The sequence below is a fragment of the Cebidichthys violaceus genome, unplaced genomic scaffold, assembly GCF_023349555.1.
Source record: "Cebidichthys violaceus isolate CVI_PGR_0920_01 unplaced genomic scaffold, fCebVio1.0.p SCAF_6, whole genome shotgun sequence".
Taxonomy (NCBI): domain Eukaryota; kingdom Metazoa; phylum Chordata; class Actinopteri; order Perciformes; family Stichaeidae; genus Cebidichthys; species Cebidichthys violaceus.
Genome location: NW_027176816.1, coordinates 11,250,439 through 11,265,493, shown reverse-complemented (window position 1 = coordinate 11,265,493; position 15,055 = coordinate 11,250,439). Strand labels below are relative to the sequence as shown.

Genomic DNA, 15,055 nt, shown 5'->3' with positions numbered 1-15,055 from the left:
AAAACCATACATTAAAGAGAAATGAGTGTATTACAGTGCTGTATTTCGTTAGGAATGAGAAATTCTTTCCTCACTGCATCTTACAAGATTCTACTGTCTGACAAAGTATAGATGTGATACCATAATTACAGTATCTTGTACAGACTTTTGTCTGTACAGCCAAAGGATAACAGCTAGCCTTGTAAACTGGATCCAATTTCGATAAATACACTTTTTAACTAATTGGTGTCAATTTACCCTTTGATGCCATGATGAATAGATTAGGGGAGGATTTTTAGAAAATGCTCTTTTTGGTGTGTGAGCAATGGAAACTTGTTCTTATTGCTGATTAGTCGCCATTCATCTTTAGCAGGAACATTTAGATGTTTGTGTGTGTACTGAGAGGTAATTTTGGTTTCTCTTCACTGACCCGGCCGCATACATGATCAGTACTGTGATAGTTTGGTTACCTTCAGTGCTGCTACAAGCTTTCTTGACTCTAGGCACGGCAGCGTCGGTGGGTCAGTTCGCCACCTTGGTTTTGACTGAAATATCTGAATAAATGCTGGATCGATCGCCATTACATTTAGTACAGACATTCATGGTCTCCAGAGGATGAATTCTGATGGCATTGGTGATACCTTGACCTTTACCTTTTCCTCCAGCTCCTTCATCAGGTCAACAGTTCACAATAGCCAATATACTGCGATATACTGGTATTGACAATAACTGATTATTAAAAGTTAAATATTAATATCATGTCAATAATACACATGATAATATCCCTCACTACACTCCTATATTGAGTGTAATGCATCGGCCAAAAAATAAACTAAATGCACAATCAACACAGGTAAAGATGAATTTGACTGACAGCATTATTTCCTTTCTTCACATTTTCATTGTGAATTATTTTGGCGATGATAATCATGTAGTGATTACAGCCCTAGTCTGACAACAGCTGCGGGGCATTAGGGCATACATGTAGCTGGGACCAATTATAAAGCAAAGCATGTTTAACATTTCTACACCAATCTTGCACTTCATGAAAATGGTGAAGCGGTCATTCAAACCACAAATTGCTTTAGCAAAAAAAACAAGAGAAGTCTGGCAGTGTCAGTGACAATTTGATGGCAATCCACACCCACAATTTCAACAGTTGCCTCCAGACTTGTATTCCTGTGACAAAATGATAGATTCACAACAACTAGATTTTACAGGCGTGGTGACTCAGAATTGATTTATATTTATTGGCATTTTCCGTTCCCTCCAAAGGACTCAATAAAAGCCTACTGCATGGTTGGAATATGCACCAAACAACACTTCATCATAGGAAATAAGCAGTCAGGAGGAGACGCTTTTGGTATTTGTCACACAGAGTGACTCATTTACCCATATGACTTTTTTCCTCATTGCTCAGATGACCAGAAAGTCTCCTTTTCACCATTTTGCTCATAAAAGTGCCTTTTTGGTGTAATGAGAGTTATGTGCACTTCACCACAGTATACCTTTCAGTGTAGTTCTCATACTGGATGAAAGTGTCAGCTCATGCTTAAGATTTAATTTTACAGCTAACTGCCTCTGACATTTTTCTGTGAATGTCAAACTAATTCCACTGGACATTTAGGGACTTCATGGAGGCTGAAAATGCACATATTTCCACAGACGTCTCTATTTAATGATGTCCTTTCCTCTGACTTGTAACCACCAGATCTTCTGATTGAGCATTCTTGATGAATACATTTTCTCCTACACCAGCCCCGGTAACCTTTCAAAAAGGCATGAAATTTCCTTTGAAAACCCACAATTCCCCCCATGACACAGTAACAATAAAATTGAATTATCTTAAAATATAAATCCTGAAGATTTTTGTGATTTTGGAAACACCTGTGTTACATTGTGGTACAGTAAATGTTCATAAAACAGATCCCTGAGTGAAATTTGACCACTGATACATGCCACTTTGTGTGAAGAAAACAAGTTACGCTGAAATGTTAACCTATTGCATTTAAAACAAAAAAGAAAAAAAGATTGCTTTGGAGTTCAGAGTGGGGTCCCTTCTTTCTGCGATATAACCCTTTGTCTCCAGTTAGAGGCAAACTTCCTGGTGTCACCAGTTAATGAGTAGCATGTGAATGCAACATTAGTTCTGGTCTTTGTGAGGTTAATCTGTCTCATTTGGGGAGGAGCAGGTTCATATCAGGTCCGACCTGCCCCTGAACTGGGATAAAATTAATATTTTCACTTTACGGGAATATGATTTATGGGCCCTTAAACTGTCATTTCGGTTGTGAATGTGCAACATGCAGTCTCCAGCTTTTATTATGGAAAAACCACATCTGTTTGAAGACACATGCTCTCAATTAACTTTGTATGCCTCATTTTCCTTAATGATGCCTTTCTTGTGGCAGTTACTTGTCTGTTAAAAAAGGTTCTCTCTAACAGTGATCTCCTCACAATGAAAAGTAAATTCTGGTGAAGGTCATGGTGGTTATTGGGTGTTCTATTGGGGAGCTCTGGAAGCCATTGGCCTATTTCAGAGGTCTTAGGTAAATGTCTCAAGCTTTGAAGTTTGGCACAAAAGTAGAGGGAACAAAACAGTCAAATCACAACCAAGACAGAGGGAGCAGCTGGCCTGGATGGATGGGGCTGATTAGAAATGTTAAAGGATCTTTAAATGTGGTGACAGTGTGGTCTTGAATCGTCTCTCCTCCCGTGCACCAGTGTTTGTCATTTCTGGCCAGATTCAAGGGTTTAAAAAGCCACAGACGCTGGCCCGACTTCCATTGTAAAGGAAAACAGGCAAAACCGAGGTCTTCTCTCTCCAGTCTGTTCACCATCAATTTAAATAATTGCAAACACATTTCTTAAATTCATCAATGGTTTATGAGACAAAACAAGAAGCAGTTTTTCAGTTAACTTGAACAGACATTTGCCCTGATTGTCCTTTTGCAAACAGAAAATGTATTTTAATGAGGACTGGAAGTGATAAGACACTCGTTTGTAAGGCTATACTGTGAGCATGATGTCACAAGAAGGGATAACAAGAATACTATATTGATTCCTAAAATTTTAAATTATGAGAAATTGTATGTTGCTGATAATAATTTACTATAGTCTTTCTAAGCAGCTTTTGCTTTAAATGGAAATTCTGTTATCGGTGAATTTTAGTTTTGAATGGTCATCATACATCCTAAACCATGTACCTGATCACTAACATTGGAGTTGAACAAAAGACTGCTATGTGTTGTGATATGCCATATCATCAGTGAAGCAATTAGTTTACTGAGAGAGTGATGTACAATATGCAATCACCGCCTTGCTCTCTTGATTTCCTGATGTTTAGATGAAATACTGACATTGTTACTACAAATGCAAAATGACTGTTGGAGGCCAGTAACTGCAAATTACATGAACACAAAGCAGGGCACGCTGATTCTTGGGTCTTATGACAAGCTTTAAAAGCTTTACAAAAGATACTGCTTCTCCTCAAATTGTGCTTTTATATATCCTAAAGAGACACAGAATATCATCAAGGTCAATAAGCATTCATATTGCATTTTTTGTTTGAGAAAATGAATGTGTTGATTGTTTACTGACCTCACCAGGAGGTCAGAGGTCAGACCATCAGGACACTCTGCTTTTGCCATTTTTTATTTTTAAATCTGCAATTATACTACTGTACTTCTAATCTTGGGGAAGTTATTTCCTGATGGTCTGTGGTGTTTGTCTCCATCTGTAGGAGAACGGAAATACGTGGAGGATGAAGCGTGATGGTATGGATAGAGACAAATAAACTCACAGCTACAAATTGCGGGAGTTAAATGTTGCTCAGCATGCCCTGCTCTGGGAATATTTTGTTCTTTTTTTACTTACGAATTAACAATTTATTTATTTTACTTATTTCAATAAATATTGTAATCCGTGACATACTGCTGTGTCAATCGAACAGCGCTGTCAACATTAACACTCACAGAAGAAGATTGTATCTATAGTAGATTATCATTGTTTTGCTTGAAACGCTTTTATTTTTGCAAAGCGGAACTCTTCTGTTGAGATTCGTGGGGAAGGATTTTCTTATCGGACTTGGTTGTTACTTACATTTTTTGAACAGGAACTACACTGGTGAGTGTTTTCTTCGTTAAATTAAGCTAAGCGGTACTATTGTCTGGCTTTATCAATAGATAAGTAAATACAATTTACCTTCAATGACCATTTTGTCGTGTAACAGCGTGAGACATTAAAGACGAGCTGTGAAAGCTTTGTGATTTAAAGGCCTGGACAGCTAACGTTAGTTAGCTGCGCTAACGTCATTCAACAACATTACGTTAACAGCGAGCTAGCTGTGAGGCTAATGACTAGAGGACATCAACTTCCTCAACGTTGACAGGCAGTTATTTATGTCTTCGTCATCTCTTTGTTCCTGTTTGTCTGTTATTCAACGTAGTAATTGTCCATGGTCGTCTGATCAACCTCCACAGGCGTTGTTTGCTTAAAGTCATGAGAATGCAATGCTATGCAAGCTAACACTAAGTTAGTTAAGTGTATAAGCTAATTCTAAGCAACCTAATATTACGTCATTTCACATTGAACCACACAGTGTGCCCATATAACAGCTGCTGTTATGAATAAACATTATTGGCCACTAATAGGATACAAAGGTGTATGATGATTAAATCATTTGCTTGAGTAACAGTCTTCACATAAACACAGCTAAGGCTGGGGTTAAGATATCTGGATATCTTCCAGATATCTCTGGATGTCTGGAAGGATAAACCAGTGGCATGTCAAATCTTGCACTGCAACATTTAAATGTTCAATCTGTTTAGCTCCCAGTCCTCACCACAGTCCCTCCTCAGAATATTTATTTATTATATTTAACACTTCCCTTGCTACATGCAGGAGACCAAGAGACTTTGAATATAAGTAAGCGTCTGTAAGCAGAGGGGCTGAGAAGGCTTTAAAGATATGACGTAAACTGAGAGGTAATACATATTTGTCAACCATCATGTTGCGCCATAAAAGTGACAGTGGTAGCGCTCCTTTTTTACATCTCTGATTGCATTTTCAGACTATAGTTTGCTATGTTGAAAATCAGTGAGCAGGGCTACTTCAATTGAATTTTCAAAATGTATACTTCAATGTGACTATTTAATTCAGTTGATCAAACTAAAGCAGACATGATCATCTTGTTATTGCGGTCTTACCTAGAATTCCAGAAATCTACTTCACCACGATATAAATAGATTAGACAACATAGAATTACACGTACCATAATATAATATTTACTAACTAATGAGTACCAACAGAAATGTGTTTATCAGACCGTATTTTATTTTGGTAAAGTCCTTATGTTAACACTTAAGCATCCATTGAGGAAAGGGAATTAAACACGTGTCTATTCCCCAATCATAGATATAAAAAAAAACATTGTATCAGTATTAAAATATTATATTGACACTGGTTATTAATAGTGATACCCATCCCCAGTAAGCCATAGTACATGATAAAACCCTGTAATTGAATCATAAATGAAATACTGATTTTAAAAAGTCTCCTTTCTTTCTTCATCAGCAGGTGGAGGGATGAGTCTCTCCCCTGTGATTGGCACAGAAGTGCCAGAAACAGCTAACGGGATCGTGACACCCGTCTCGGTAAAATGTGGGGGGAGCAGAGTGCCCTGTCCTGGGGAGGCATCGGAGGATAGAGCCCTTGGACGATGTGTAGATGTGGAAAACAGAGTTTACGATGGCGAAGGCCACTTGGACACAGAGGCGTACAATAATGGGAGAACATCTACTAGTTTATCGCTGCACACCTCTCGTGTGACAGACGCCTCACTCCCTGCTGCCTCCTGCACGGGAGACTCTGAAGAGTGGGAATCAGGCTCCAAAGACACAGACACTCACGAGGCCTCTAACAACGTTGAGCCTCCTGATGCAGCTCTGTTGTGGGACCCAGCACAGCAAGCACACTCCAAAGAGTCATCTCAGCGAGGAGGCCCTGCCGCTACAGGCAGACAGCAGACGGAGACGGAGACTTTAGAAGGAGACACTGACAGTCGAGACGAGGAGGAAGATGGAGAGAAGGAGAAACAGGATGAGGAGGATGATGAGAAAAATGAAAAAAAGTGGATTAATCAGCGTGCAGGAGGGAGAACTGAGGTGGAGGTGAGTGGGCTGTAGGATTATATCCATCTTTATTTGATTATGTGTGATTATGCTTTTAAATAGACTCAACGCTGAGACTTCAGTGTGCTTCAAATGAACTACAACACATTGACCATCTACCTCTCGACCAAATTTGAGTGTGAGACGAGAAGTTAATCAATTAGAAGAGAGGGCCAATGAACAGGAAGAACAATGTGTAGCTTTTGGGTTGGTTTCATAATGTAGCGTGATTTGATAAGCAGTAATTTAACTTCTCTTATTCACTTCCTCTTCTACTCTATTCTCTGTTCACCACCTCACCCCTCTTTTTAGTCTTCACGACACTACTCCTCCTCAGCCCCCGGTCCCAGCACCTCGTCCTCTTCCTCTCCTCCACCTCCTCTTCTTCCCTCAGACGATATCCCCTGCCCTCCCCACGTCATGGCCCAGGTCTGGGTACGTAACGTCCGGGGGATGCAGGACAGCAAGAGCCTGGATGAAATCAGCCAAGCTTGTGGAGGTAGATATCCGTCAAACAGGTTTGATTTTATGTTAACTGCAGTTTGGCTCGTTCCCTATCTCTTTACTAAAGCTCTTTTAGTAACGCAATAAATGAGCAGATATACAGTATAGTGGAAATTGTGACGACATCAAGCAGGGCTTCCATCTCTTGATGAGTTTGTAATTACTGGGAATACTTTTCAACTTTATTCAGCTGTGTATTCTCCGCAGGTGGTTTGGGGGCCCGGGTAGGAGGCAGAGGTGGCCAGTCGGAGGGCCGGAGGGCCACAATCTCCTCAGCTCTGGAGCTAGAGGGGACAGTCAGCCAGGAGGGTGACCTGACTCACTTCATCACCAAGAACCTGGAGCAGAAAATCAAAATGAGCTCCAAGCCCAGTCTGGACTGCAGTGACTGTGAGTATAGAGCTGAAGCAACCTTCACAAGATTCTTATCAAACTGATGAAGGGAATTTTCTTCATTATTGTAATTCATAACCCAATTAGAAGAAGTTCCACTTCAAGGAGTAATATAAAACATTCAGAGCATTAATAGAGCAGCAAACCACTATAATCAATGTAAAGATATAGTGAAGTAATGTCTACCTGAGCAGACAATCTGAGCTTCTTCTTGATTTGTTGACATGGACAGGCCGTGTGCTTTTAGTGTATGTTCATGCATGTGAGTGTGCACCACTGGCTAACTCACTGCTCTCATACGCCGGTTACAGCTGATTCGTTAGCATCAGCAAAGTGTGACTATATTTCATATAGAGTATATCTGTTTTTATCTATCGGTGTGCTTTATGTTGTGTTGCATTTGACTTGCGGAAGAAACGTGTGCATACAGTATATGTACACATGTAGAGGCAACCCAGTGGCCCGAAAAAATGTTTGCATCGTATCAGGGACATGCGGTCAGGGGAGGCAGGTGAGGCAGAGCCTCACCTGTCATCATGAATAAATATGAATGAATAATAAATATTCATATTTCTCTACTGATCTGTGCTATAAATGTAATTTCTGTATGATTCCAATCATTTCAAGCATTTTTATAATCAAAATCGCTGAATTAGCGCATGTCCTGTTCAAACAGAGGAGACACGTGAGGTGAGGCAGCGACGAGCTGTGCCTCACCTCAGATTGCGCAATCCCTCACAAACTGGGCTGAGCACGTGCCTTTTGCCTTCTCATTGTTTGTCACCACTGTAATATTTGTAGACACTTTTATTATATGTCCTTTCTTTCCATATAATAGGTAATGTATTTCACGTATGTGTAGAACATATTTAGTGTTGCTGATCTGACATCGAACTGCAGTGAAAAAGCACAGAGGGGAGGCAAACACTACTCTGCCTCAAAGAAGAGGGCGTGCGAGAGCCCACCGGTCGGGTTTATGCTTGTTCTGTCGTTGTTCTTCTTCTACACTTCTCTTCTTCTTATATTTTGCTTTGACCACAAAAATGTAAGATTATATATCCAAGCTTAAAAATGTCTCAGAAAAACAAGGAAATATGACCAAATATACAGCAATTCAATGTTGGACAGGTAAAGTAACCTTTTATGTGTTTGTTGTTCTCTTTTTACATCCGTGGTTGTTACACAGATTATCGCGGAATCTCACGTTTTTCATGGGTGGCGCCCGCAAGCGCTCCGCTTCTGAAACGCTCCTGGTGGTGCGGGTCGGTAGGGCAGAAGGCGGCGCACACGCTCCCGGTGGAATCAAATATGTACCTTACCTATGTGTGTGTAAAGAATGCTGATATGAAAAACAACCAGTAGTCAATGTGCAAGCTGCCAATTGAATGGTGATTTAAGCTACTCTATTGGGTTCATATATTTGTAAATCTGACTTATGTAGTGTCAGTGCCTCTCCAGCCACAAACCTCACCACACATCACTGCATCGTATGCATCTGGGAGATACATTGAATATTGATGTTTCTGAACCAAAAATATGTTTTATAAATATGTTTCATCATCAGTCTTGTACCAGATAGACCTTTCTCGAAAGTCCTGTGTTTATTTGACCCAACTCGCTTGTTACAATTGTTTTTATATGTAGCTTTCAATCGTCACTTGCTCCGCCCGAATTCAGCCGACTGGGCTGGTGGAGGATGTGCGTAGTGCAGGTTACTTTTATAATTGCGACATGTTTGAGGGTCAGGAGGCCCTAACAGATGATGTGTTTGTGTTTTCCTCTGCGCAGGGAGGTGTCAGAAATTGCATTTCAGCAGGTTAATAGCATTTTTACGAGCAGCGGTGCTGGTGCTGGAGTCAGCCCCCACTCATCATTTATGCATGACTTTGGTCATGTCTAAATCATAATAAGTAATGGAGAATCGATGCACAATCTTAAGCAAATTAATTGCTGTATCTGATGTCTTATGATGAACTGATGGAGGTTTACATGAATCATCTGCCACCCTGCAGTTTTCATGATTCAGCAGCTTTGTTGTGATACCTTCTTCTGGGCAAATTGTTATTGAGTGATTTGAGACTGACATCTCATTTTGTAGCAATCCATCCTATTTCTGTTTTGTTTTTTCATTTAACAGCTTCTTGATCATACAGTGCAGCGTTTCCCATTAATTACCTAGACTGGCAGGCTTTTTTTTTTTTTGCTCCAACCTTGGCTCATGGTAGCATGCGGAAGCTCCTAAAACATGACTAAATTTTACATGTGTAATTGTGGTACAAGTCAAATCTAGCATTAAGGCGTCAGTTAATCATCATTATTTGATGTGCTCGCTGAAGAGATTCAAGAAAAATGACAAGACTGAGATGTGTATCGATTCTATAAAGAATTCCACTGTGAACTCATGACAGCTTTGTTTGAAGAATAGTGAAGAAAAGTGTTGACATAACAGAAAGTGCAGAGGTGCAATACTCACATCTTTGTCACAGTCACTATCTAAGGTTTCTTGTTCAGAGAGAGAAGTGGGTTTGAGTGGTTGAAAAATGTAATTATGACCATTGTGAAATGGGGTTTCGTGGTGAGCGTGCAAACTTAATGCAACCAATAATTTCAACACTAGTGAATAGTGACTATAGGACATACATGGTATGTAAACACTTTTTTGCTATCTGCTCAGTCATCGGCGTAGCAGTTAACAAACCAAAACAAACAATGCTAGCAGCAAAACGAAAGCAATAGTGTTTAATAGCTATCAGACAGGTCTAGGGCTGCAACAACGAATCGATAAAATCGATTATTAAAAACGTTGGCAATGAATTTCATTATCGATTCGTTGTGTCGCGCGATTATTACGCCGCTCAATAAGTCGCGGAGATGTTTGAGTATAAAAAAAAAAGTTGAGTTGAGCGCAGAGCAGAGCGGAGGTAGAGGAGAGACCATCGGAGAGACCCGTAACGTTGTTCTGAAACACACGGCGGAGGCAGAGAAATCAGTACGACCCAAGTCATCCAAGGTGTGGGAGCATTTCACACTAAATAAATCGAAAAGGTGTGTTAATTGCAAGATATGCAAAAGCTCCACGGCATGGCACGGGAGCTCCACGGTGATGATTCAGCATCTAAAAGGTGAACATGTTGGAGTCCTTGATGAGGAGGAAGGGAGTTCAACAGCAGGATAAGTCACTACAGAATCCTACTGTTGTTCCGTTTTGAAGTGAGGAACGTAACGTCCCTCCAGTAGCTCTCCTGGTGCTGCTGTTTACTCGTTATCCAGCTTGACAAGCATGACAAGTTAGCGTTAGCTCGTTAATAACAGTAGTAAAGCAGGGGTGGTATAGTTTGCAAGACTAAAGACACGTTTTTATTCACTCGCCTTTTCCCCGCCGATTCATCGATTAATCGAAAAAATAATCGACAGATTAATCGATTATTAAAATAACTGTTAGTTGCAGCCCTAGACAGGTCACATGCCATGTTTGTACCCTAGGATGGTCATTTTTAAATGCAGCTGGTTGTCCTGTCTAGTGCGGTACAATTTGAAGGACATAAAAAGGGACTCTTGTTTAGAGAAACATTCTCCCAACCAGCGTTATAATTTTTTCGATTCCTCTCGATGAGATTTTCAGATGAATAATTCTCTTTGTCCATTTTCTTACTTGCTCATTCTTGAGGCTCATTAAATCAGCCTCACCGTGTGTTTTAACGAGCAGCAGAGACTCAACCCCACAGAAATTGAAACGGATAGTTTTCCAAATGGTCACACATGTAGCAATTTCAGAAATTAAATCATCTCTATAACATCGGCAGGTTGACAAAGTCAAGCCTGTCCATTAGCGGCCATCTGTCTTGTCAAATTTTCCAGGAAAAAGAGGCCTGAACCGCTGCCCTTCACCCAGAGGAAAAAACCCATCTGTATTCGAGTGTCTGCTATAACTGGCCACTCAATTTAAACACGGGAACACAGTCAATATGCCCTCGGTGGCAGCTCATTCCCTCTACCTGCTGATTCAATTAGGATAGATGACTCAGACTTCGTTTAGACTGGAGGGATTTATAACTGAGGTCCCGCTGCAGCCTGACAGGAATCAATTCCAGAGATGGAAACCTGCTTATTTGTTTTACTTCATGATTCACAGCGCATGTGTTCTTTTAATTAAGTGCCATAATTTGTTTAAATCTGTGCTGGCAGTCTTTTTTGTAAGAGCAGCTGTTCCTTCAAATGAGAATAATTCTTCAGTTGTTCTTGCGTGTAATTTGTGTGATGTTTTGTTTTGTTTTGCGCTTGAGAAACGATTCCTTGAGGTCGTCATTATTAGCTTGTGCTTGCACACATGTTGTGCCTGTTTGCATCACTCGCTGCCTTTCTCTGACTGCGCGTTTGTCCTGAAAGAAAAGTAATCAACATTTTTTACAATCAATGAATCATTTGTCATTTATCAAGCAAACATGTTAACATTAGCTTCTCAAATGTGAGGATTTGCTGCTTTAATCTGTTTCAAGTCATAGATTTGGTGTTCGAACAAAACGTGCTCTTTGTGTTCTGGGAATTTTTTTCATCGAATTTCATAATTTTTTCTTGACAGCGGACTGTTCAGGTCCCATCTACCGCAGCCGGGGTTTGTCACGGAGACCAGCAGACATCCCGCCCATTGATCCAGCCGTCCTATTGGATCTCCAGAGACACACCCAGGAAGTGGCACACAGTGTGGAGATGATGATGCGGAGCCTCAATGGAACTATCCAGAATGTGAGTCCGAAACTCTGTCCATTCATGATGCAGAGTGTGTTTAGCTCCATCATTCTGTTTCATGCTCTGGTATCGTCTCTCACACTCACATACTGTATATTTCTCATATCTGTTTTTGTAATTGATTGGTCTCTCTGTTCATGATTCTTCCAGATGACAGCTCTGAGTGTGGGCTACATCCAGACCTACAGAGACTCAGTTGACAGCTTGGGAGAGTCTGTGGACATGAGTATAAAGGTGCGTGCGCGCGTGTTACTTTGACAGAAAGATTTTCTCTGGGGTTGTTGTAATTCTGGGAAATGTAGGAAATTATAAAACGTTAAGGGTCCACCAGAACATGAATTACAAATGTTCACTACAAAAGCGGCTATAGATTGACGATTGCTGAGTTTTTTTTTTTCACCACATTTGAATTGTGTTATCTTTTCTACATCCTCTTGGACACATACAGTATATTACCTTCATTTTTTGGATAACCTGTCACAATAATCAATGTCATTTAAGAGGAACAATGTAGTTTATCTTGAAACCTAACTTTGTAGAAAAATAATATAAGTAAACTAGAAAGTAAAAGCATTTTTCAGCAAATCATCATTGTTATAAAAAGACGTGACAATGTGCAACGCTATCATAGTTCTTATTCTTTCCATGTTCCCATCATTTTCTCCACTTCTGATTTGGCTGAGGTTTGTATTAAAGCAACAGCTTTTTCATTGGCTGTCTTGTATATTTGCTCCTACAGGGCATGTACACACTGATGGCTCGCTGCGAGGAGTTGGATCGTTCCATGCAGCCCATACACTCCCTGGCGGCCCAGATCCGTGACATCAAACGCACCCTCGACGCTCTGGAGGCGATCTGCAAGTAGCCCCACCTGTCCGATTTGAATACACGCCCCAGCTGCAAAGATCCTACATTGAGCACATCCTGAACGAGGCTGTCTGCAAGTAAACCCACCTTTCTGCAGGTAGCGCGCACACACATTGCAGCGAAGATTTAGTGCACCTCTGGATTCCAGGAACCATTGCTACTAGGCATGCTGGAGGATTGGCTCTCATAGTCCCGCTGCTTGTTCATAATTTGAAGATGACCATGTTTGTTTTTTGTGAGATTCCAGCTGAAATTGCGATTGATTTGCTCTCGGGGTCGAGCTTTCTCTTATTTTCTTTTTTTTTAAAGCCACCCTCATAGAAATTAACCCGTTTTGGAGACACTCGGTCAAGTGCCCTGAACACACACACACACACACACACACACACACACAGATATGTGCGCACACACACATACAAACAGATCCTTGAAGATGTGTTTACAGCGCGAGGAGGAATATTGTGTCATTATCCGTCCAGCCCGCTTTGTTCAGATTGCACTAACCTTTCTTGTCCACATGGGGGCGATGTTTCTCTCTCTGTGTCTCTTCGCTGATGGAGAGGCCAGTATGAACTGCTCGGAAGACAGTGACTTTTGCACAGGAACAGAAAGTCTATTTTTTAATCTTATGCAACAAAGATCAAATTATTTTCACTGCAGGCTTAATGAGGGGAGGGGAGCATCATTTATCATGTCTGTCTGTCTGTCTTATTTTAATGTTTATTTATTAAGTTTTCTCAGCATGCTTGCTTTTTCAACTACACTGCTACTCGGTGTCACTGGGAACTAACCAGTACAGCCAGAGTTTTTTCCCACCGAACGGTCCCTGTGGAGCATTTGGAGTTTAAGTTCAAGTGCTGCTTGAGGGGAGTTGTCGAAGGTAATGAAAGTGTTTCACTTTTTCTACTCAGATTCTGTCATGTTGTTTATCAATTAAAAATTTGCAAACTTTATAAATCACAGGTCTGCTTCTGTAATTCAAAGCCACCCCCTGCCAGGTGTCCTACAACCTCACTCTCCTCCTTTTGTGCAATCCAAGATGTTTTCGTGCAAAAAATCTTATTGCATATCACAACATTCCTAATGGCATTCAATATTTTAAAGGCTTTGTAATTATTTTACTTTTAAATGTCATCAAACAGAAGAAACATTTGATACATATTGCCAACCTGAAGACTTTCATGAAATCTGAACCTATTGAAAATGTAATTTAAATTCCAGGCATGCAAGTAGCCAACAAACTGCTGAGAGTGTCATTGATCCTGTAAATGAAATTCAAACCAGTTATGGTTTGCTTCTGCCTGTACTGACCAATCAAGAAGAAGCAACGGCTACGTTTCTGTGCAGCATGTCCTCGCTTTTGTTTTCTTCAACATTGAAAGGATTGGACAACACGTTTCAACAAAGGAAGAGTCAACGTCACTGGAGTCGGGATTCAGTCTTCGCATGTGAACTAACGTGGACTTGTGTCACATTTAATAGAAGTGAGTATTTATTAATTTACTCAAAGATAAAAGCCACTGAACGAGTGCGGTGTCGCTTGGCTGTTACTTTACCGACCTAAAGCCATTCGCTCTCATGGAGCGTTATACTTGATTTAATGAAGAGACTGTGGTACGTCTGTCATTGCACTGGTGGGTGGCCTTGTAGTAGATCATTGTACTATTACTTTTACATATACCCGTTACTGATGGCAGCAAATATTTGGTGGATTTTGGGATATTCATCTAAAAACTTTATCAAAGCAATATTGGAAGCAAAGTAGGTACTTATTTTAGCCTTGGTTCTGCATTGTAACCTGTTCATGTGTTTTCACCTCTGTGAGAAAGATGTCTCATTGTCTCATCTTTGTCTTCCTCTTTCCTCAACCTTGTTGGCAAAGAGGAAGGGCTGCATCTTTAACAAGCTTACATTAAAGAATGGAATGATCCTGCTTTCCTTGATTATACTGAAATGTACTCCAACATGTCTGTGGTTGTAAAGATGCTCTTTTGCAGATGGTTAATGTTCAGAGAGTGGACATTTGGGAGTCTTAGTAGATTTCTAAGGTGAGAAAGTATCTTTGAAATGGGAAATATGAGAGAAAATGCCCTACATAATGTAAATGTATGATTAATTCATTTTCTGTTGTACAATCAGATGATGCACCTGTGTAGATGTCTTTTTCTGTAACTAAAAAAACAATTTAGATACCCTTCGTCTTGAGTGTATATTTTAATGAAAAATAACAAATAAATTTACATGAGCTGCAAGAACAAATGTTTCCATTTTTTTAAGTGTACTGCCTCAAGGAGCACTGAAGGGTGTGTATGTGAAAGAAACGGCTTTAAACAACTGACTTACAAAAAATATATACATATATGCAGGTTTTCTATTACACACTGAAGTGCTGTGTT

The 15,055-nt window shown here is 40.3% G+C and overlaps 1 protein-coding gene across 1 annotated transcript; it reads left to right on the top strand.

The window, feature by feature from the left end:
• Positions 1–4,031: 4,031 nt before the first annotated feature.
• Positions 4,032–14,912, top strand: borcs6 (BLOC-1 related complex subunit 6). Its single transcript, XM_068733498.1, has 7 exons — positions 4,032–4,104; positions 5,554–6,149; positions 6,462–6,648; positions 6,861–7,043; positions 11,626–11,789; positions 11,943–12,026; positions 12,532–14,912. Exons 2-7 carry the CDS (start codon positions 5,565–5,567, stop codon positions 12,655–12,657), a joined length of 1,329 nt encoding a protein of 442 aa, XP_068589599.1. The 5' UTR covers positions 4,032–4,104; positions 5,554–5,564; the 3' UTR covers positions 12,658–14,912.
• Positions 14,913–15,055: the final 143 nt, after the last annotated feature.